Source organism: Sciurus vulgaris, assembly GCF_902686455.1.
Source record: "Sciurus vulgaris genome assembly, chromosome: 15".
NCBI lineage: Eukaryota > Metazoa > Chordata > Mammalia > Rodentia > Sciuridae > Sciurus > Sciurus vulgaris.
Window position 1 is genome coordinate 57,222,229 of NC_136476.1, and position 21,466 is coordinate 57,243,694.

The 21,466-nt window shown below is 35.5% G+C and overlaps 1 protein-coding gene across 2 annotated transcripts in view; it reads left to right on the top strand.

Moving 5' to 3' along the window:
- The window catches only part of TGFBR1 (transforming growth factor beta receptor 1), a 48,480-nt gene that overhangs the window by 16,910 nt on the left and 10,104 nt on the right, over positions 1-21,466 (top strand). The window contains exons 2-6 of one of the 2 annotated variants that reach the window (XM_079112246.1): positions 5,870-6,115; positions 9,246-9,488; positions 14,526-14,756; positions 18,915-19,082; positions 20,804-20,960. In XM_079112246.1, the coding sequence (XP_078968372.1) occupies positions 5,870-6,115; positions 9,246-9,488; positions 14,526-14,756; positions 18,915-19,082; positions 20,804-20,960 (1,045 nt within the window). The remainder of the gene's footprint in view (positions 1-5,869; positions 6,116-9,245; positions 9,489-14,525; positions 14,757-18,914; positions 19,083-20,803; positions 20,961-21,466) is intronic. The other variant, XM_079112247.1, reaches the window with a different exon arrangement.

A 21,466-nucleotide genomic window follows, 5' to 3' on the forward strand; every position in this document is an offset into this window, starting at 1 on the left:
TATTTGGAAATTTCATTGCTGGTATTTGGATTTCCTGGCATGGAACTCATGCTTTCCTGCAAACATAATAGCTTTTCCTTTTAGTACTGAGTGTAGGGAAGTCTTTATTCAGACCTTTTAATAAGGACCCAACTTAAGTTAAATTTTAGTTGCAGAAGAGCTCCCTAGGCAGATTAATTATAAAGTGATGGTTAAATGAATAATACCTTCTATGCATAGCCAAATTTGCACATGGGTAGGTTGCAGCAACTCCTTCTGTCCTGCCTGTCTGTTGGAGGAACTGGAGTTTCCTTTTTATCTTGATTGTGAGGTGTATCCAGATTTCGGAAATGCTGAAGTGTGAGGAAACGTAAGTCTCAGAATTAAGAAAGCTATGTCTACTAGTAGAGCATAGGAGCATGGTAGGGAAGTTGGACAATTTAGTAGAAAGGTACCAGGCAAGGAATTTGGGGTTTTTTCTTTGCTGTCAAGCAGAGAAGTTTCGAATTCTAGGGGTCTAAGGAGGAAGCTGTCCTTGATCCACCAGGGAGCCTTTAAAGTTTAGGGTTACGTAGCATAGGGGTACCAGTACAGAAAGTACCCACATTTATTTCATTCATGTTCATGATGATAATCCACTGAGAATTCACCTCCACCTGTAATCTGGATAGAGTATCATTACAGATCATTTTTGGTACTCCTTATGTTTTGGTTTCCTCATTTTCATAATACAACAGAATTGAATTACAGCTCGTTGATCTTCAAGTTTTCATGTGGTTCTGTCAACCTAGTATTCTACAGCACAATTTTAGGTACCACTTTTGTGAAGAAGTTTTCATTGTTGGTGAGTTTTTATCATATGTGGTAATTCTATATAATTACATAAAATTTTTATTAGTTTCAAAGTGTGTTAATGTATCTCACTTGATCTCAGTAAAACATTGTGTAGGTATGTTCATTTTTCTGAACCATGAAAGCATTTTATTTAGCATCTTGAATAGTTATTTAAACTATGAGAACTTACTTGGTATTCTGACCACTAAGGTTGAAATCCTGCCACCGAGGGAAAACACAAAAAACAAAACAAAGCCACCCTCAAAACAAACAAACACCAACCCAGTCAGAATTTCTTTCCCGTAAGTATCTATCTAACAGATTGTACACATTTTCCAAGTTCCAACTTGAATGCCCTGTGCAGCTTTTCTTGATACATTTTCTACCTCAGCAGAGTTGAGGTACTTTCTTTTCCTTGGTACTGAGTTTTAATTATCTATTTAATGCCTTACTCATCTACCCTAATGAACTACATAAGTGCAGATGACTTTGTTATTCATCCCTATATCTGGTAGCTCACATAATACCTGGCACTTAGAGATGCTCAATGAATTATTGCAGATACAATGGAAGAGTCAAATTGTGACCTGGTGTTGCAGAGTGTGGAGGCGAACTTGGGCTCTGGGTATGGTAGGAAGGACACATCATTTTATACCTCTTTTAGATGAAATTTTGCTGTGTGCATGCATTAAAAAATTAAAACTAAAACCTAGCTTAATAAAAGATGGAGATGTAGCTAGGGGCAAGATCTATTAGTAAAATTAATTTGAATTTTTGAGAAATGGGAATTAAAATTCATATGTTTACAGGAATCTTTAAATTTCTGTTTTAGTTTTTCCTTAAACTGTTTTGCCATGTCACATAACAATAATCTTGTATTTAATCAAGATAACTAAGAGTGACAAAATAGAATTTTAAAATTCACTAGGGATAAATTTATGTTGTATGATGTTTATATTTGTCTAGTGACCTGTTCTTATTGAAAGAGTAGTTAAGAAAAGCCTTTTAGTGAACTCTTTTTTCATGTTTGCTATAATGTAATAATCTCTTTGAAAGAAAAAGTACTGACATAATGTGTTTTTCATGATGTTACATAAATTGCATAGACATGAAACTAGATACAACCCCCTTGTGTTTCTGGTTCATTTACCACTATAAATCAAATCTTCAAATTAAATACAAAGACAACTATTAAAAAAACTCAAATTAATTCAGTTATTTAGTGTGACAGATGATGTTAGGTTTCACAGTAGAAAAAGAATAGCCTTAGGTCTGATTCCATTTCAAATCTGTTTCAGTGTTTTAACTTCAGTGATAATAAAAGCTGCAAGTGCCTATTCTCATCATTAGTGTTGTGTAAGATGATCCTAATGACTTCAGGGCTTTGTTGGTAAGTTCAGGATAATGAGACCTGATACCTAACCAAAACACTTGCCAGCAAATATTCCTCAAATATCAATTTTAATGAGATCTCAGCTGTTTTGTTCACTGGAAAATAAGGTTAACAATATTATATTATTGAAATCTTCATTAAATAGTTTTCTAAACCAATTAATTATTGCCAGAAGTGAGAATGGAGAAATATCATCCTGTACTTAGAACCACATTCAGTACTAATGAACTTTTGCAAATCGAACTACAAAGTTAGGATTCATATAAGATTTCCATATTTTATGTTTATGGGATTTCCATATATTATGTGCATGGTATTGGCTGTTAGGCTTTTGGCTTTTGTTTATGCTGTGCCTGTATTGCCAAATGCTCCTATGATTCAAGTTCTCTACATTTCTTATTGTTATAATTACAGTGAAGTTTTTCTCTGTGTAAAGTATGCCACAAGGACATTTGACCCAAATGAGATCTTCACACAGTTGCAGAAGCAGCAGTGAAAGCTTAGCAACAGTGCTTGGTTAGCTCTGGTGGTTACTTCTGATCCAGAACATCCAGAATGTTTATTATTGTTTTGGGATTATCTTTGAAATGAAAATATTTTTTAAATGTGTACACAACTATCTTAAACTCCTTTTCCCGCTATGTTTGTGACCTCTTGTATCAGAAACATTGTTTTAGCAAATGTTTTTCTGATCCTTATCTAGGGATCCAGAACTGAAAGACATAATGAAACAAAATATGGCCCTTCTTAAGCTAATGAGAGACATTTTAACAGCAAACTGTAAATAGATTGATTTGTCTTCAAGGTATGGAGAGGGATGTGGGAACATATTGAAAGGAGCTCTCAGTTTTCTGAAGGCAAGATGTATAGAGCACGTTTGGAGAAGATCTTGTTTGAATAAAATCTTAAAGGATGAGAGGGCAGAAGAGAGGGGTTTAAACTTAACTAAGAGAGTATGTATAAACCCAAGGTTAAGAAAGACATGATCATCTTAATAGTTAGAGAGTTTTACCCTAGTAAGTCTTGATTGTTAGACATAGTATTTATTTACCCCTTAGGTATACTATGGCAGTCATGGTGGTCTTAGAATACTTTGAACTTATTCATGACAGTATTTTTTAGATGTAGCAGTTGCCATATTGTATTGTACTCTCCTGCAGTTGTCATTGGAACTCTTTGAGGGCTGTGACTGTGAGTTTTGCATACTAAGCGTTTGGTAGAGTAACTGGTAAAGGTAATAATTAGACTACATAGGTTGAACAACTAACTACTCATGAGCAAGGAGGATTCAAGAGAGGATGATAACAGCATTGGTGGTTTTAGTGTTTTTTAAAAAATTTTGTTTTTAGATGTAGATGGACACAATACCTCTATTTTATTTATTTTTGTGGTACTGAGGATCTAACCCAGTGCCTCACACATGTGAGGCAAGTGCTGTACCACTGAACTATAACTCCAGCCTGGTTTTAATCTTTTGTAGATTACAGATCCCTTTGTGCATTCTGTTGAAAGCAGACTTTCTGCTTGAAAATGCAGATACTTAACATTTGGTCTTATAGTTGATGGGATTCATGTATTTGAGAAGCTGGACCATGAATTCCTAGCTCAGAACCCCTCCTTAGAAAATTATACCCAGGGGTCTTATACTCTAGCAAATATCACCATGAATAATAGCTATCTCTTTTAACTTAGGTTATTTTTGTGTCTGCTAGTTTTCTTGAGTTCCTTTCGTACTTGGGAAGATGTAAGTCAAATAAGTGTCTAGGAAGAAAGAGAACTTTTTTTTTTTTTTTATAATGGTTATGGCAAAACTGCTGGTCTGTAAAGATAGCAGACAAGTGTGATAATTATAGGAGCAATCAAGAAACAGCTGGTTGAGGAGAACCTGACATTCCTGAGTGAGTTTAGCAAGTCAGGGAGAGTCCCAGGATCACCCTCAGGCATAATGATTTGGTAGAAGGACTCACAGAACTCAGAAAAGTTATTATCATCTTGGCTATGGTTTGTTACAGTGAAAGGATACAAGTTAAAATAAGCAAAGGGGAAAGGCACAGAGGTGCAGTCCCGTTCCAGGTGTCTACAGATGGTGGAGTAGATGATGGAGTTGACAGATGGCCTTCATTCTCTCAACAGCAACACATGACAATGTATGCAAAGTGTTGCCAACCAAGCAACCTCACCTGAGCTTTGATGTCCAGGGTTTTAATCGGAGGGTCAGTCATGTAGGCTTGCAGTCTGTGTGACTTGACCTCAGCTACTCAGACTTTACTGCCCTCCCAGCTCCAACATCAAAGAGAGGTATGCACTATAAATCATATTGGTAGCATAAATTATCAAATTGGTACTGAAGACCTCAGGCAAACAGAAACATTGTTATCAGGGAGAATATTCCAAAGACTTGGAAACCCATGTCCCAGGAACCAGCCAAGGCTAGTCCTGAAGATTGGGCTTTATTGAGAATGTGCAGGGTTTGAGCAACTTGGGCCTGCTGACTTAAGTCCTGTATTGTTAGTCAGTCATTCAGGGAGTTAGCATTCTTCTGGCCTGCCTGTCTGCCTAGCACTTCATAACTGGTCTCATCTTAAATGGCCATTTCCTGTATCTGGACTTTTCCTTTTCCCTTGCCAGTGAGTTTGAAGCAAGTTTGATTGGACTTAAGGACATGTCTGTACTTTGCAACATCATGAGAATATAGTGAGATGTAAGTACCCATTCTGTTGTTCATTCAACAAGCATTTTTTGAATGCTGCTGTGTATCAGGCATAGTGCTTGATGATAGATTTACAGAAATGATTAACACAGATCTCTGGCTTCAAGGAGTTTATAGTTTCATATGGGAGAGAAAAACAAAATTAGCAGTTCTGGTAAGCAGTGTGTACCGTGGGGAGCATTTAACCTTATTAGAGAGCATGATTGAGTGTATGTAGGTGTCTATGTATATGGGTTGTTGGTGATAATTAGATGACTTACGTACAGGGGTCATTCTTGGAGTTGAGCTGTGAAGATCAAGTAGACATAAGTGAACATGGAACTAGTATTTCTCCAGTTATTTATGTAACTAGGTTGCCTATGAGGTTGGAGCATTCTTGAATTATTGATGCACTTTACTGAGAGAGAATACCCCCATCCTAGATAGAAGATAAATGTCTTTCTCAACGTTTGCACAAAAGTGAATAAAGAGTATCTGACTCAGTATGAATCTGTTTGCATTACTCCATTACCATAAATCCACTGAAATGGCATTTCCAACCCACAATGGTGTTAGTGATTTCACACATTTGCTCCCCAGTGGGGATGTATGTGAATGCAGTATGGGACTAAGAACAGGTATTTAAAATTTAAAATTTTTAAATTAAAAATTTAAATGCACTTTGTTTCAAATAGGAGGGCAGTGCTTTATCTCTATGAAATTTTGCATAACATTTTTTCTACACTTGGAAACATTTTTAGGAAAAAGTCTATGCAAATTTATTTCCTTGGGCTTCACATGTATGTGACTCTCAACAGAATTTGGAAGGTCTAAGAGCAAAGAGTTGTTTTTGAATAGTGCATTGAAATTGTGCAATAATAAGGTTGAGAATATAATAATAGTATGAAATATTGGCTAATTTTAAGCTGTTAATCTTGAATTTTTTTCCTAATAGGATTTTGTTCTCTTTCCAGCATTACAGTGTTTCTGCCACCTCTGTACAAAAGATAATTTTACCTGTGTGACAGATGGGCTTTGCTTTGTCTCTGTCACAGAGACTACAGACAAAGTTATACATAATAGCATGTGTATAGCTGAAATTGACCTAATTCCTCGAGACAGACCATTTGTATGTGCACCCTCTTCAAAAACTGGGTCTGTTACTACAACATATTGTTGCAATCAGGACCACTGCAATAAAATAGAACTCCCAACTACTGGTAAGTTGTACAATTTTTTTTCTTTTCTGTCTTCCACAAAAAAATGTGCTTAGATTCTGACTATGATTTCAGAGAAATTCCTTCAGAAACTGACAGGGATTATAGAAATTGTCCAGTATAACTTGTTTTAAGGTAGAAATAGGAATTGACTTTTTCATAGTTGGAGAGTTGTAAGAATAACCAAGATCCTGACTCCTGGATATTTGTGTTGTTAGAGAAGATGGTTCCAGCATATACTTTCAATGAGATTTATTATACCTAATAGGTTGGCCTCTTAAAAGCAAATTCTGACAAGTCCCAAAGTAGCAGCTTGTCCTCACAGTCTCCCTGCCTTGTGCTCAGAATAAATTTCTTCTTTGTGTAGTGCTCTTGCCTATAAAAGCAATAAACAGACAGTTAATGAGCAGGAATTGAAAGTAGAATTTAAATCTAAATGTTTTCATTTTGTAATTTCACCTTGTTTTATGATCTTTATGTATAAGTTAAGTATACATGGTTTCTAGATTTTTGGCATTACCCATAGTTTACATTTTAAAATGTCCTTGTGGAGCCAGCAATTTGAAGATTTCATCAACTCTTAGGATTGGATTAATTTTAAAGTTTTAGTTTAAGATGGAAGTTTGAGTACATATTTAAATATTTTATCACTTTCCCCAAATTCCTTTGTAATAATCAAAGGAATATAAAAATGGTGTAAACTTACATGAATACTAGCAGAATTAATGGAAGAATGCTGCTCACAATGCCAGCACTTGTGAGGAACTTCTTTAGTTTATATACAGATGATACCAGTCTGGTGAAGAATTGACCTACCATACAAAGAGGACATGAGTGAAAGGACCTTTTGCAAAATCCCACTGGAACCTTAAGTTGAGGGACTGGGGTAAGGTTAGACTACAGAGGCAAATGCCTTCCTCTTTTAGGGAGCCTCTGGGACCATTGTTCAGAGTCAGACCTCAGTGTTAACTCTTCACTCAGTAGGTCCAAGCCACATGCTGATTAAAGTAGGAAACAAGGCTGTAGTTCAGAGGAAAGAGGCCAGGCCCATTAGTTACATAAGGAAGGCAGCCCTCCTGGTTTCAACAAGCTAATGCAGCTCCCTGTGATAGCACTCTCAGCCTATAATGTCTTTGTGACTTTTATATAGGCACTTACAATTCTAAAATTGCAAAGAAAGTGATAATTCCCAAATTTTCCATTTCCATTGTTCAAACTGTCAACATCTGAATAGAGATTTATAAAACTTTGTGAAGTCACCTTATTTTTAATGCTAAACATACATAAACTTCTCATTTCCAACTCAAAATAATCAAAGCAAAAAATTAATCAAATGAAAGGATTCAGTGGTTCAAAGAAGTAGACTGAACTGGGTAAGTTAGAGTAGATGTCATCCTATGAAATAAGCTTCCAGTTGTTAGGGAAGAACTTCTAGACAGCCCAAGGTCTGTTTTCAGTTGTTCACTACAAAATGAGAACATTTCATAATTGTTAAAAGATTGCTTTTAGAGAAAAGCTTAGTTGATGGATGTTTTTAAAATGCAATATTGGGAGCTAACAGCAGACTGATGCTTGTAATTTTATATCCAAGCTGAAGAAATTGTTACAATTCAGAGAAAAAGATAGTTACTGAGCAAATTGAGAGAAATGGGGAACAGTTCTAGATGACACAATATGTGTATTAGAATTCCAGAAAATGACATGAGAATAGACAGAAGAGAGAAAAATGTCAGATAAGATTAATGAAAAACTAATTACTTAAATACAAATAATTTTTAAAAGCATGATTTCAAGAATGAAAACAAAATCTATAAGCATTTAATGCACGTAAACAGTGGTTACCTATAAAAGGAAAAAAACTAGATTTTCTGCTTTTTTAAGTATCAAGAGGGCAATGGAACATTCTATATTGATTGTCAGAATTCTTGAAATCTAGATTTTTTTGTATACAAAGGCAACAACCATCTTTAGATAGTTACTAAATGTATAAGCATCTAAATATTATTCATGAAAGAAGTCACTAGAAATAGGAGTCTACACAAGGAATTAATTCAGTTGAAGATCTGAAGAATAGGTAAGATGTGTGAAAAGAAATGGTAGTGAGCAGTGAATCAGTCAGGCTCTGGATGCATGTTAAAATAATGATAATTAATGTGGTTCTGAAACAATGCAAAATGTTAGTTATTGAGGAAATAAATGATCTGGAATTTAAAGTTCAGGTGGTTAAAATAATCTTGGAAAAAATACATACATGTCTATAAATCATTAAAAAAACAAAGGATATACTTTGCCTTAAAAAATTGTTGAAACTGGGTGTGGTGGCGCATGCCTGTAATCCCAGCGTCTCTGGAGGCTGAGACAGGAGGATCTCAAGTTCAAAGCCAGCTTCAGCCATGCAGTGAAGCCCTAAGCAACTTATCAAGACATTGTCTTAAAATAAAACCTAAAAAAGGGGCTGGGGGTGTGGCTCAGTGATTAAGCACCCCTGGATTCAATCCCTGGTACTTTAAAAAAAAATTGTTTTTCTTTTTATTACAATTTAAAAATACTTCTACTGAAATGTGAACTGTTTTGAGATGGTGAGGTGATAGATAATGTTTTTCACTTTTTGTTTATTTGTATCTGCATTTTTTCCCCCTGCTATAAGCATGTACTGGTCTTAGAATAAGAAGACAAGCCAAAAATACTTGGGGAAAAAAATGGAACTGAGGATGTAGCTCACTGGTAGTATGCACGAGGCACTGGGTTCAGTACCCATTACTGCAAAAAACAAATTCTAAAAGACATTAATGCACGTTGTTTTAGATTATTGATTCCTTTATTAGTGACCTAAGGTGACAAATGGGGAGATCCTAGGATTTTGGTGATAGTGGCCTTGTAATTGAGATGATGGGTGGAGAACACAGGAAGAGTAAGAAGATATTGACAGAGTTTGTGATCATGAAGAGGGTTGGGGAGGCAATGGGGGAAGACTGAATCTGCACTCCTGGCTTTGAGCCTGATTGGCTGCTGTGATGAAGATCTATAACTAAGTGGTGGCAGTAGCCAATTGTAGGAAATGAGGAGGGTGAGGAAAATGTGGGTGCCACCTCTACATTGTTATTTGCTGTTGTTGATGTTTATTTCACTTGAGGCCCTTTTTCAGTAAAGCAGTCACCTGGCCTTGGTCCCGTGGAGCTGGCAGCTGTCATTGCTGGACCGGTCTGCTTCGTCTGCATCTCACTCATGTTGATGGTCTATATCTGCCATAACCGCACTGTCATTCACCATCGAGTGCCAAATGAAGAGGATCCTTCATTAGATCGCCCTTTTATTTCAGAGGGTACTACATTAAAAGATTTAATTTATGATATGACAACATCGGGGTCTGGATCAGGTAATGTAATTGTTTCTCCCTTTTCATAAGTTTTTTTGTTGTTGCTTTTTTATTAGTTATACATAACATTAGTCTTTTAAAAATTTGTATTTATTAGTTGACTAAGCCATTTGGCTTTGTTTGTTAAAATTTGGATTGTGCAAACAGTATTCCAGGTTTTTTATTTTTAATTTTTAAATTTTGGTTTTTTTTAGTAACAAAGATTGAACCCAGGAGCACTTAATCACTGAGCCACATCGCCAGCTCTTTTTTAGGTTTTATTTAGAGATAGGGTCTTGCTAAGTTGCTTAGGGCCTCACTACTTTGCTGAGGCTGCCTTGAACTCGAGATCCTCCTGCCTTAGCCTCCTGAGCCACTGGGATTACAGGCAGGCACCACTGTGCCTGGCTAGTATGCCAGGTATGACCCTATATAAAACCTATTTAAAGGCCTTTAAGCTTGTTCTATATCTGTGGCTAGTTTAGTATAAACAAATTGGAGTTTGCTTTTACCGTTGAAACAAGTCAGTAAGTCAGCTCCACAATTGTATAACTTCTAAAGCATTCTCGCCTATATAATCTCATTTGCTTCTCATTACTACATTGAATAGAAAAGATAGGGACAACTGTGCAATACAGATAATGCTGAAGTTCAAAGATGTTTAAATGATTAGATTCTTATTCTACTCAGGACTATATAGCACCTTTATTTTTGTATTTGAATGTAGGCTTGACTGAAGTTGGCATAACAGAAATGTTTGGAACTAGGAAGGTTATTTGCTATTTTAACTTCAGATGGAATTGCTGCTGTTTAGCTCAGGTCCGGTTTTTCATTAAACTAATGAATTTTTAGTCATTTTCTTCAAAAAAAAAAAAAGTCTGACCACCCTACTATTTAATATGCTTTGTGGCTCCATGACCCCTGTCATCTTTGCTTTTATCAAGTTTTTTGGTTGATTTTTGTGGGATAAAAAATAGTCTAATTGCCAGAATCATCCTGAGGTAGATTTTGGCAATACTTTACTTTAAAAGAGATGGGAAGTTGTCTTCTACTTTTTCTTAGATGTGATTTGGAAGGAGAGAGAGAGGAATGCTCCTACACCCTACAATTTTGGAATTTGGTACTTGGTGAGAAATCAATAGCTCTAGATTGCAGTAGATACTTTGTCATTGATTGACTTGGTTAAACCCTATTTCTTCTTTGGGCTTTTGTTTCCTCATCAGAAATATGAAACAGATACCATTGATAAAAATACTTAAAGTGGTTTTTTAGGACTTTTAAATGTGATATACTCTTCTCTGAAAACTATAAATTAACTTTATATAAGGGCCAAATTCATGGAAAATGAAAATCTGAAAATATGCATAATGAAAATTTTAGTAATTTTATAATCAAGTGATAATAAAAGAATGTTAAAGCAGAAGTGACTGAGGAAGATAGCTCTGAATCATAAAATCACATTAATGGAAAATCCGTGTAATGACAAATGCCTGTTTTAAGCAAACAAATATGTATGGTATGACTATCTCTGTTCATTCATTTAAGTAACACAAGGAAATTGATTCCACCTGAAGCCTTCCTTTGTAGAATTTAGCAATACATATTCAACAGGGAAGTTCTTTCCCTGACTGCTATAACAGGCTTGTACTGGAGCCCAGGTCTCTCACAGTAGCCCTAGGGACCCCTGAGACTGGTGTGAGAGGGAGGCCATGAGAGGTTGAACTGAGAAGGAGCAGCCGTAGTGCAGAAGATAATGAAAATCTTTGTGGACAGAAGTGGTAGACAAAAGGGTATTTTAGGGCTTTCCTAGGGTTTCTCATTGACTCTTAAAGTTCAAATGGTTCCCAGAAAAAATCTCATAGGTTTTTCTGGTTCAAAACTATGAAAAGGACAGAAGTCACAGAAAATTGGTGTGGCTGCAGGTCATTTGGAATTCGTCCCTAGCACCTGTATTTTTATTGCCAAACTTATACCTAGGGTCATCAAGCAGCTTATGCTCACAAGTCCACCTAAACAATTACAAGGCATTGCTGTGTGGATGGCAGTTGATTTCTGAATAAGAGTATGTTTGTTTACCTTTTAAAATATAGACATGAGATAAGAATGGAATTATTCTTTTTATACTTTTTATGTATTTCTGAGTCCATCAAGGACCATAGCTCTCTGTTGTCTGAAAGTTTCTCTCTTTCCAGCCTTCCTTTAGAAAGTGCTTTGGGCAGTTAGCTGATGTCACATGCTTGATTTATTTTATCTTTAAAATGAAAGTGATGAATTCTGCCTAGTATATGTCATTGGGCTGTTGTGAAGTTCAGATGGAATAAGATGTTTGTGTAAAAGCACTTGGCAAATTTAAAGTTATGTCCAAATGACAGGTGTTACTGAAAACATTTAGAAGAAAATTCTGATATACAGCATCAATTTGCAACATTGTACAAAAAAAAAAGAGAAAAAACTCTAAACAAAAAATTTAGTTTAAGATCTCCTTTCTCTGATAGTTTATTGTTAGCTGAGTCATTTTTGAACTTATCTAGGCAGAAGCCATCTTCTGTTGAATGATAGCAGAAGGGGCCGTCTTTCTTTTATATTTTAAAGCCTCGATGCCACCTTATGCATAGGACTCATGCCTGTGAATGAGTAAAATGTCTGTTGAGAATTCCTATTTTAATTCTTTCACTCATTGAGGAAAAGGTAAAGCTAAGTGTTCCCTGTTTTGAATTCATGTTTATTACTCAGCACCATGACCATGTTTCAGGAAAAAACTTCTCTCTACTCTTTCAGACTTTAACTTGGGAACTACAGGGAAGACAGTGAAGAACTGGGTTGTAGTAGCTCTAATGTGAAAGATAACCTAATCCCTCTTGCCTTAGTGTTTTGTTTTGTTTTTTGTTGTTTGTTTGTTTTTTTTTTTTTTTTTTTTTTTTTTTTTTTTTTTTTTGCTTTTTAGTTGCCTGGAACCCACTGCCTCACATGTGCTAGGCAAGTGCTCTACCACTGAGCTACAACCTCAACCCTCTATTGCATTAGTTTTAATTATAGGTTGTATGTGGGCTCCTTCTTAAACTGTAATGAGATTATAAAGTAGTCCCCATTTTCGAAAGAGTGAGACTCTTAGGCAGTGGTCTTTAGGTCTTTTGCATGCTTAAGATCTCTTGTAATGTGTGCATACTGCCCATTTCTTAATTCCCTTGTTCACTGCATGTATAACTTCTGGGATGCTTTCCCTATTGATGCTTCCTTTCAAGTGGTTTTAAAGATATAAAAGAGTAAAGCAGAGAGAATAGAGATCTAAATTAGGCCTGTTTGTCTTTAGAAGAACATTGTTAACTTTAAAAAGATTCTCAAGTATTCATATGGGTTAGGGTAACCTAATATAGATAATATGGCCAAGCTAGATTTGGGTTTTAATTTTATTTATCTAACATCTAGTGATGAGGAGAAAGACAACAAACTTCCCTTGTCCTGTGTTAGCCTTTCTTCACTATACATTTACATAAGCCCCTAAACCTGTGATGCATCTTCCAACTTCCTGTTTGTGGTTGTTGTTTTCTTTTATTAGTTGCCTATGTAACTTCCAGATCAGTCCTAACTTTTTAGTATACTTGAATACATGGTGTGTCCCTATACAAGACTTTAAGAAAATGTCATAAGTTAGTATTTAGCATGTTGTATGTATTAAACAACATGGAGTAATTAGGAGTTGATTGTTCATAGAACAAAGAAGCTCCTTGATTTTAAATAAGAATCTGTCACAGACCTGTTTTTAACTAGCAGTCTCCTTGTACATAGAAGTAATTATTTATAATTACACTGCCAACTGCTTTGCAGTAAGAAAAAACCCATGTAAGAAATACACAGATGAAAAGAGAAGATTTTCTGATCTCTTTAAAGACTTAACATTTAGATTTATAAGTATTTCACACCAAGGAACCAAAGGTTAGATAATTTCTTCTTGTCATGGAGTTAATTTGACCTATTTAGTGACTCCAGATATAGTTTATAAATAACACAAATTTATGCATCATTGATTGTATAAACAAAATGCTAACATAGAACATGGTGTGTGTTTTACTTGTTAGTATAATTTAGAATGACAGTTACTTAGTGAATGGGGATATGTTATTAAGTGATTATGCTAGATATAGAACTGCTTAAATGTAGTAGGCAGATGTTTAATTCTTTTAAGTGAAATAAGTATATCGATATTTTAAATTACATATTTTGGAGTAATATAAGGTCAATTAGTGAAAAAACACAACTACCCCATTATCTAGGTAAGTTCCTTGGTATCATTTATTCAGATATCAGGTAGGCTAAGTTGTCAGTTTCTAGCAAGTAAATTGTTTGCCTTGAAATGGTTTCTATGATAATCTCTACTGATTTATTAAAAGTTAGATCAGAATTTATTTTTGTTTCTTTTGTTCACATCCTTTCTCCTCCCATCAATAAAATCATTATCAAATTCATCCTTCTAAAATAAGGTTTTAAAATATTTCCCATACCCCCCAACTCCCACGTTCCTGGCCCCTTTTTCAGACATCTTTAATGGGTCTTCTTTCATCACAGCCCTCATTGGTCATCGTGAACCTGACCTTCAGTACTCTTCATCTTCTGGCCACATTTTACCTTCTCTTGCACTGCTCTGCCACATATATCCTCTCTGATTAAATAGGCTGATTCCCAAAACATTCATTATTAATTTCCTTCCTCTGCCTTTGCTTGCATACTCCTTCTACCTAACCATCTTACTTCCTTCTCTCTCCTTTGGTCCTATCCCTTCTGCAAATGACAGTCAAAATTCAACTTATTTTACAAAACCTACCCTGACCCTCTAGGTGGGAGTTTCTGGACTCTTCTTGTATTTCTTATCTTATTTTCCATTTTTCATGGAATTTTTTTTTTTTTTTTTTTTTTTTGCCAGTGTAGTCTATATTCCTCATTGAGGTTTTAAGCTCCTAAAGGTAGAATTCGAGAAGTAATACCTATCTGGGGCACTCTTTAGTGTCATGGTGTTTGAAACACATTGTTGACTGTGTTGAATACCATTTATTTTGTCTTTAGGTTTACCATTGCTTGTTCAGAGGACTATTGCAAGAACTATAGTATTACAAGAAAGTATTGGCAAAGGTCGATTTGGAGAAGTTTGGCGAGGAAAGTGGCGGGGAGAAGAAGTTGCCGTTAAGATATTTTCCTCCAGAGAAGAACGTTCATGGTTCCGTGAGGCAGAAATTTATCAAACTGTAATGTTACGCCATGAAAACATTCTGGGATTTATAGCAGCAGACAATAAAGGTCAGTAACATTTGTTTATCCTTGTGCTGAACATAGCAAAGCTATGTTAAGTCTTTTTCTTGTTATGACTACCAAACATTGTCAAATTTGGTGAGAAATAGATGTTTATCATATAGATGAGACCCATAAAGTCAAATATAATCTTTTAGAAACAGGAACTTGTTAAAGATTTCTTACGACAACATGTTTCAAAATGTATCGAAGGTTTATAAAATGTATGAACTATCAAAGCCATATACTTTTGTTATTTTAGTTCTGGACAGTTAGTTGATTATAGTATAATATAGAAAAAATTTATAAGCTTTGGTTTCTCAAAATTTTGAGATAGGATAGGGCTCAAATACTTGTCTCCTTTTAGTCTCTTCCTGACTAGTACGGACATGTCAATAGAGACCAATGAATGGCTTTATTTATGAGGGGAGAAGAAATAACTTCTTGATGTAACTTCTATATTGTGAGTTGTCTGGGACTAAACTGGTTAATTTTTTAAGTAAACTAATTAAACAAATAGTTTCTACCAAATTCCCTCACTTCTGGTGACCATGTGGACATTTTCTTGACCCTGTACAAGTGCAGGTGCTGAGGAAGCAAGGAAGCTTTATCAGTGGAGTGAGAATGAGTGGTGACCACTAGCAGGCACCTCACTTGCTTCACCCACTTTTTTGGCTTCAGTGCCCACAATTTCTACTTTTACAGCTTGTGATAGACTTGTGTTACAACTCAACTCCCAACCATCCTCACCCTGAATCAAATGTATTTCCCAGCTTTCCTGGTTTTTTTGATTGTTTGTTTGTTTTAAATGCTATCATTGTTTTTTGTAGCTTGGGCAGACTTATAGTCATATTTTCCTTCTTTCCTGTTCCCCCCTTTTTTAGAAACATTTATTTCTTCAAAATATTGGCAGTGTTTAATCTCAGTTGGTGGTTATGGTTGATTTCTGTGATTTTTCTTTTTGCTTCTTTGTTTTTTCAAATTTATTTACAGCAAGCAAGTATGTGTTGTTTTCTTTTCTTTTTTTTTTTTAATAGAAAAATTTTAACATACCGAAGAGTGGAGCAGTGTATTGATTCCCCTTCAATCAGTTTCAACAATTATCAACTTATTGTCAATCCTTGATCCTCTGATGCTGCCTACTTTCCTCTAATCAAATTGCTTGAAGCCAGTCCAGATAATATATATTTCATCCATAAACATTTTCAGTTCACATCTTTAAATGATGAGAAATCTACCACTGTACTTTTAACAAATATCATCAAATATCCTTTCTGTTTCAAATCTGTAGTTGCCTCCTAAAATAACAACAACAACCAAAAAAACCCCATAATTGTTTATTCAGCTAGGACCCCAAATTCACATATTGTCACATTAAAAAGTAACATACATCCCTTAAAATCCTTAGGTTTCCCCCATTTTTTGTTTTCTTCTTACAGTTGGTTGAAGAAACTGGGTTTTTTGTCCTGTGGGCCTAATAACACATTCGGTAATTTGGTGGTGTCTATTAACTATTCTATTTTCTGAAAACTGGCAATTAGATTTTGAATCTAATTAAGGTTTTTTTGGTTTTCCCAAAATACATACCAGGTGTATTATATACTTCCTATTATATCATATCAGGTGGCATATGTTTGATCATGATAGGGACAGTGATTGATATAGGCAGTGATTATTTAGTTCCTATTTAGTATCAGTCAATTTTAAGACAAAACAAGTTGTCAAAAGCCGTATTCACAGTCTGACCAGATCCTTAGTTTTCATTGTCTTCTGCCTTTGACACTATTTAGCTCCTTCCCCACCCTGCCTTTTAAAACAATTTATATATGTGTGTGTGTGTGTGTGTGTATACATAGATGTATGTGTGTATATATATATATACACATATACACATCCTCCTGAGACTGCTCTTTCTGTGCACATCCTCTTACATAACTTTCCTTCTGCCTCTGGTTAGTTACCTTGGAAAAATATATATATTATATATTTTGTACTGGGGATTGAACCTAGGGGTGCTTAACCCCTGAGCCATATCCCCAGCCTGTTTTATATTTAATTTAGAGACAGGGTCTTGCTGAGTTGCTTAGAGCCTCACTAAGTTGCTGAGTTTGGCTTTGAACTTGCCGTCCTGTCTCAGCCTCCCAAGCCACTGGGATTACAGGTGTGCGCCACCATGTCTGGCCTTCCCCACCCTTAAAACAACCTTTTCTTTATTATATTCTTTGACATTCTTAGTTTATTCTTATATCTTAATGATTGTCTTCTCTCAAAGTCTTTACTCTCCTTTCTGATTCTTAAGAAGGCCCTCACTCTACAAATAGTAATTAATTACTCCTATAAAGGACTTACCCACATTCATGGTTTCAAAGTTTATCAGTAGTGACTCTCAAATCTTAGTTTTGAAGCTTAAGCCTGTGTTAGACATGTTTCAAGTTGCAAACACATGAGCACAAAATGCTGGGGCTGCTATGCCCTGAACTTTCTTTTCCCTTTTGTTTTAAGTGAATGCTGTCATCTGGTGGTCACCATGGGAAATAACTGACCCTACTGGCTCTACCCTACTCCTTCTCTCTTTTTTGTCAGAGTTTAATGGTCTTTGCTCAGAACCTAGCCTTTCCACCCTGATTCCTTATTTCTTTTTCTTCATCCTCCTGAGACTGCTCTTTCTATGCACATCCTCTTACATAACCTTCCTTCTGCCTCTGGTTAGTTACCTTGGAAAATCTCCCTCTTTTCCATCTGCCAGTGTTCCTCTTTATTTCTTCCGTTTGTGAGCTTTTCAAAGTTCAGTCATAGTAAATGGGCATGCAGATGAGCTGGTAATATACCTTTATCAAGGAAAAAAAAGATATGTTTGAATAGTCAGTTTATAGTTTATGAAGAATAAGTTAATCCAAAACTAGTATCATGAATCTCTTAAGTCCTTTGAAAGCTGAAAAATCAACTCTCCCCTCTCCTTCCTTGCTTTTCTGAAAGTAACAATCTTCAAAATAGAGAAGTCAATTTCTTTCTATAATTTGTAGGGGACAAAATAGCACATTTTAAGCTCTTGTATGGTAGGCAGTATACTAATTGCTTTTTAAAAAGCATAGTATTGGTGTTGTTTTTTAAATAGCAGTCTTACAAAGTACCATATTATTCTTTATAAAAGAAGATACAGAAGCCCATTGGTTAAAAAACTTGTTTGAGGTCATGTAATGGATAACAGGCAGGCTCTGGATTCCACCCCAGGTCAGAACGACTCAAGGGTTGTCTTTCACTGAATTGTTCTGCCTCTTAAAGTTTAAAGCTCCCCCCCCCCCTTTCATGAGTTGATCAAATATATGACTTTCCAGTTACTTCTAGGTTAAATAACTTTTGTAGGACAGTCTAACCTAGGAGCCTATCTAGCATTAGTCTATTCCTGTGAGAAAACACATTTCAAATCCATGTATAAGCTTACAAAAGAACTCTCAGAATCCATGTTCCTAACTGTCCAAATCACCTTGTGTATTTGGTTCAGTCCCTACCTTTTCAGTTTTTCTCTTCCTGACATTTCCATTCCCATCTGAGCTTCCCTGTGTGTTAGAGGTACCACTATTTTTGTTTTTCTAAGCTAGTAACCTTGGAGTCATAATCATACTGTCTGGTATTTTTGTGAAATACATACACACTTCGGTCACTAAAGCGTGTCTCTTCTCATTGACGTTCACTTCAGTTTTGTTTCATACTATTTTATTCCCACTGTGGCCACACTGGACTTGCAGTGCTTTTTATCTCCTTCCCTCAGTATTGCCCTCCTTTTTTTTTTTTTTTTTTTTTTTTTTTCCCCTTTTTTCCTTCTTGAAGTAGCCACTGAGTATCTAATTTGAACCAAGTATTCTTTAGGTACTTAAGAGTTCCAGCTCTGCTACTTGTGCAGTTTCAAGAAAGTCACCACCTATGTCTCTTAAATGAAATTATCCTTGCCTTATCTCAAGAGTAGGGGAGTTAGAGATTGTATATGTGAAGCACATAACAAGCTGAATATGCAGGAAAATGTGAAGGAAATACAAACCTGGAGGTGGCATCATGTTGCAGTTGTGTGGTTCAGAACTAAGAGAAAAAGTGGTGATTTTATATTTTATAATTTTTTAGTAAATCTTAATTGTTGTAAAGCCAACTAAAATATGTTATTCTATTTTGCAGATAATGGTACATGGACTCAGCTCTGGCTGGTGTCAGATTATCACGAACATGGATCCCTTTTTGATTACTTGAACAGATACACAGTTACTGTGGAAGGAATGATCAAACTTGCTCTGTCCACAGCAAGTGGTCTTGCCCATCTTCACATGGAGATTGTTGGTACCCAAGGTAACTCTTCAAACAGTTCTATTTAAGTTTTAAATTCCCTTGAATCTAATGTCTATTCAAAATTAGAATTAGCCTAACTGAAGATATTTGAAATGAATTTTTAGATGAGAAATTCTGTTAGAAGTCTCAGAGTTAAGAAATTTGTTTAGAGATTCTACTCATTGTAACAACACTGATATTTTTGTAAGTTCTAAATGGTAGCCTTCAGTTTTGTTCAGTTTTTGAGGATCTTAGCTTTAGAATTCAAGACTCAGAATATATTCTTAAGTGTGTACATGCTATATAAATTGTGTCTGGCCATATAATAATTATATTTGATCTTTAGATTAGGAGACTGCATGAGATAGTTTTATAGTCGACAAACTAAATACTAAGTTGTAGTTAGGAAGTTTAACTCCTCCCCCAAATCTTAAAACAACCTGTTCTTTATTGTATTCTATGACTCTAGACTTTCTTCATTTTTCTTATTTCTCAAAGCTGTACTCTTTCTTACTGATTTTTATGAAGGCTCTGAGTCTACAAATAATAACTTTATGTCACGGTATTTATCAGAGGCTGATAGATCTCTCCACTCAAGCTGGTGTCCATTTATTACAAGATGGCTCCCCCACTCTTCTGTTCACATTTTGCCAGCCCTATCTGTGTAACATTTTTTGAGTTACAATTCACGTCGCATGGATTTGCCCATTTACAGTGTACATGTCATTGATTTTAGAGCACTCACAGTTGTACAGCCATCACCACGGCCATTCACTACATCTTCATCACTCCATAAAGAAACCCTGTAGCTGTTAGCAGTCATCCTCCTTTCCCCCAAGCTCCTTAGTATTAGACACCACTCATCTGCTTTCTGTCTCTATAGATTTGCTTATTCTGGACTTTGGTTATATAGATAGAATCTTATTATATGGTTAGTTATATAGATGGAATCTTATAATATATGTGAATGTCTTCTTTCACTTAGCGTTTTCAGGGTTCACCTATGTTGTGGCATATATCAGTATTACATTTCTTTTTATGACTAACATTCCATTGTATGGATATACCACATTTTGTGTGTCCTTGATAAACTTTTGGGTTGTTTCTGATTTTGGCTATAGTAAATAATACTATAGTGACCATTAGTGTGGAGTTTTTATGCTGATGCATTTTTTAGTTATCTTGGGTAGGAATTGAATAGCTGGATCCTGTGGTAACTGTAGTTAATGCCTTGTGAAACTGGCAGACTGTTTTTCTTCAACTATTGTATTCCTACCATCAGGGTTTTAAGTTTCCACGTTGTAACAATAGTTTTTTAATAGGTCTTTTTTCTAGTAGTTGGAATTAAAGATAGTATATTTAATATTTAATATTGTATACATTCCAAGAATGATAGGCATGTGATCTATATGTTTGGTTTCTGGGCTAGAAGAGCAATTTGTGACTGTGGTTCTTGTAAAGAATGCACAAAATACCAACAAACCAATGACTTTTTTTCACAAACTCCAGTCTTTGAATTGATAGACTTTTGTTGTTTAAGCATGTTTTTGGAGCAGATTATTGTCTCCATTTCCTTTAAAGAAATATAATTCCAGAAACTTTGGGTATAATTCTTTGGTTGAAGTTACTTAATACTCCCCTGGGTGTGGCAGGTATGTGACTGAAATGCTTTCATACTGGGCAGAAGGAGAGGCTTTTGGTATTACTTCTTAAGCAGTCATTTTAAATTTTTGGTTGTTCAGGAAAACCAGCCATTGCCCATAGAGATTTGAAATCAAAAAATATCTTGGTGAAGAAGAATGGAACATGCTGTATTGCAGACTTAGGACTGGCAGTAAGACATGATTCAGCCACAGATACAATTGATATCGCTCCAAACCACAGAGTGGGAACAAAAAGGTATACTTGTGAATAGATGATATTTAATATCTCCTGCAATCTATTTCTTTTCCATCTCCTTATTTGTGAGTATGTATCTTTTTAGAAACTGAAACTTTATTAGATTGCCCACAGGTAAAAGGTCTCATTGTGTTACCTGCTCTGAGGCTAATGTCTCCTGAATTTAAAATAATGCCTGTTGATGGAAGGTGATCCTTCCTGAAAATATCATTAGTTCTGTTAATTATAATGTAGCTAATGTTTATAGGGCACCTCTACTATGTGGCAATCATCTTAATAGGTATTTTATATATATTGCCTCATTCAGTGCCCTCAAATGCTGTGCTGTAATTATATGCTTTCTCTCTTCCTTAGAACTTTTGCTTGTGCTGTTTCCTTGAACATACTTTCCCTGACTGCTTCCTTAACTTATACCCTTCCTTTCTCACAGGAAGCTTCTTTTGGTCCTGAGAACTCTTAGGGGTCCCTGATGAGGGCTCTCATAGCCCTTACCTCATTATGTTGTA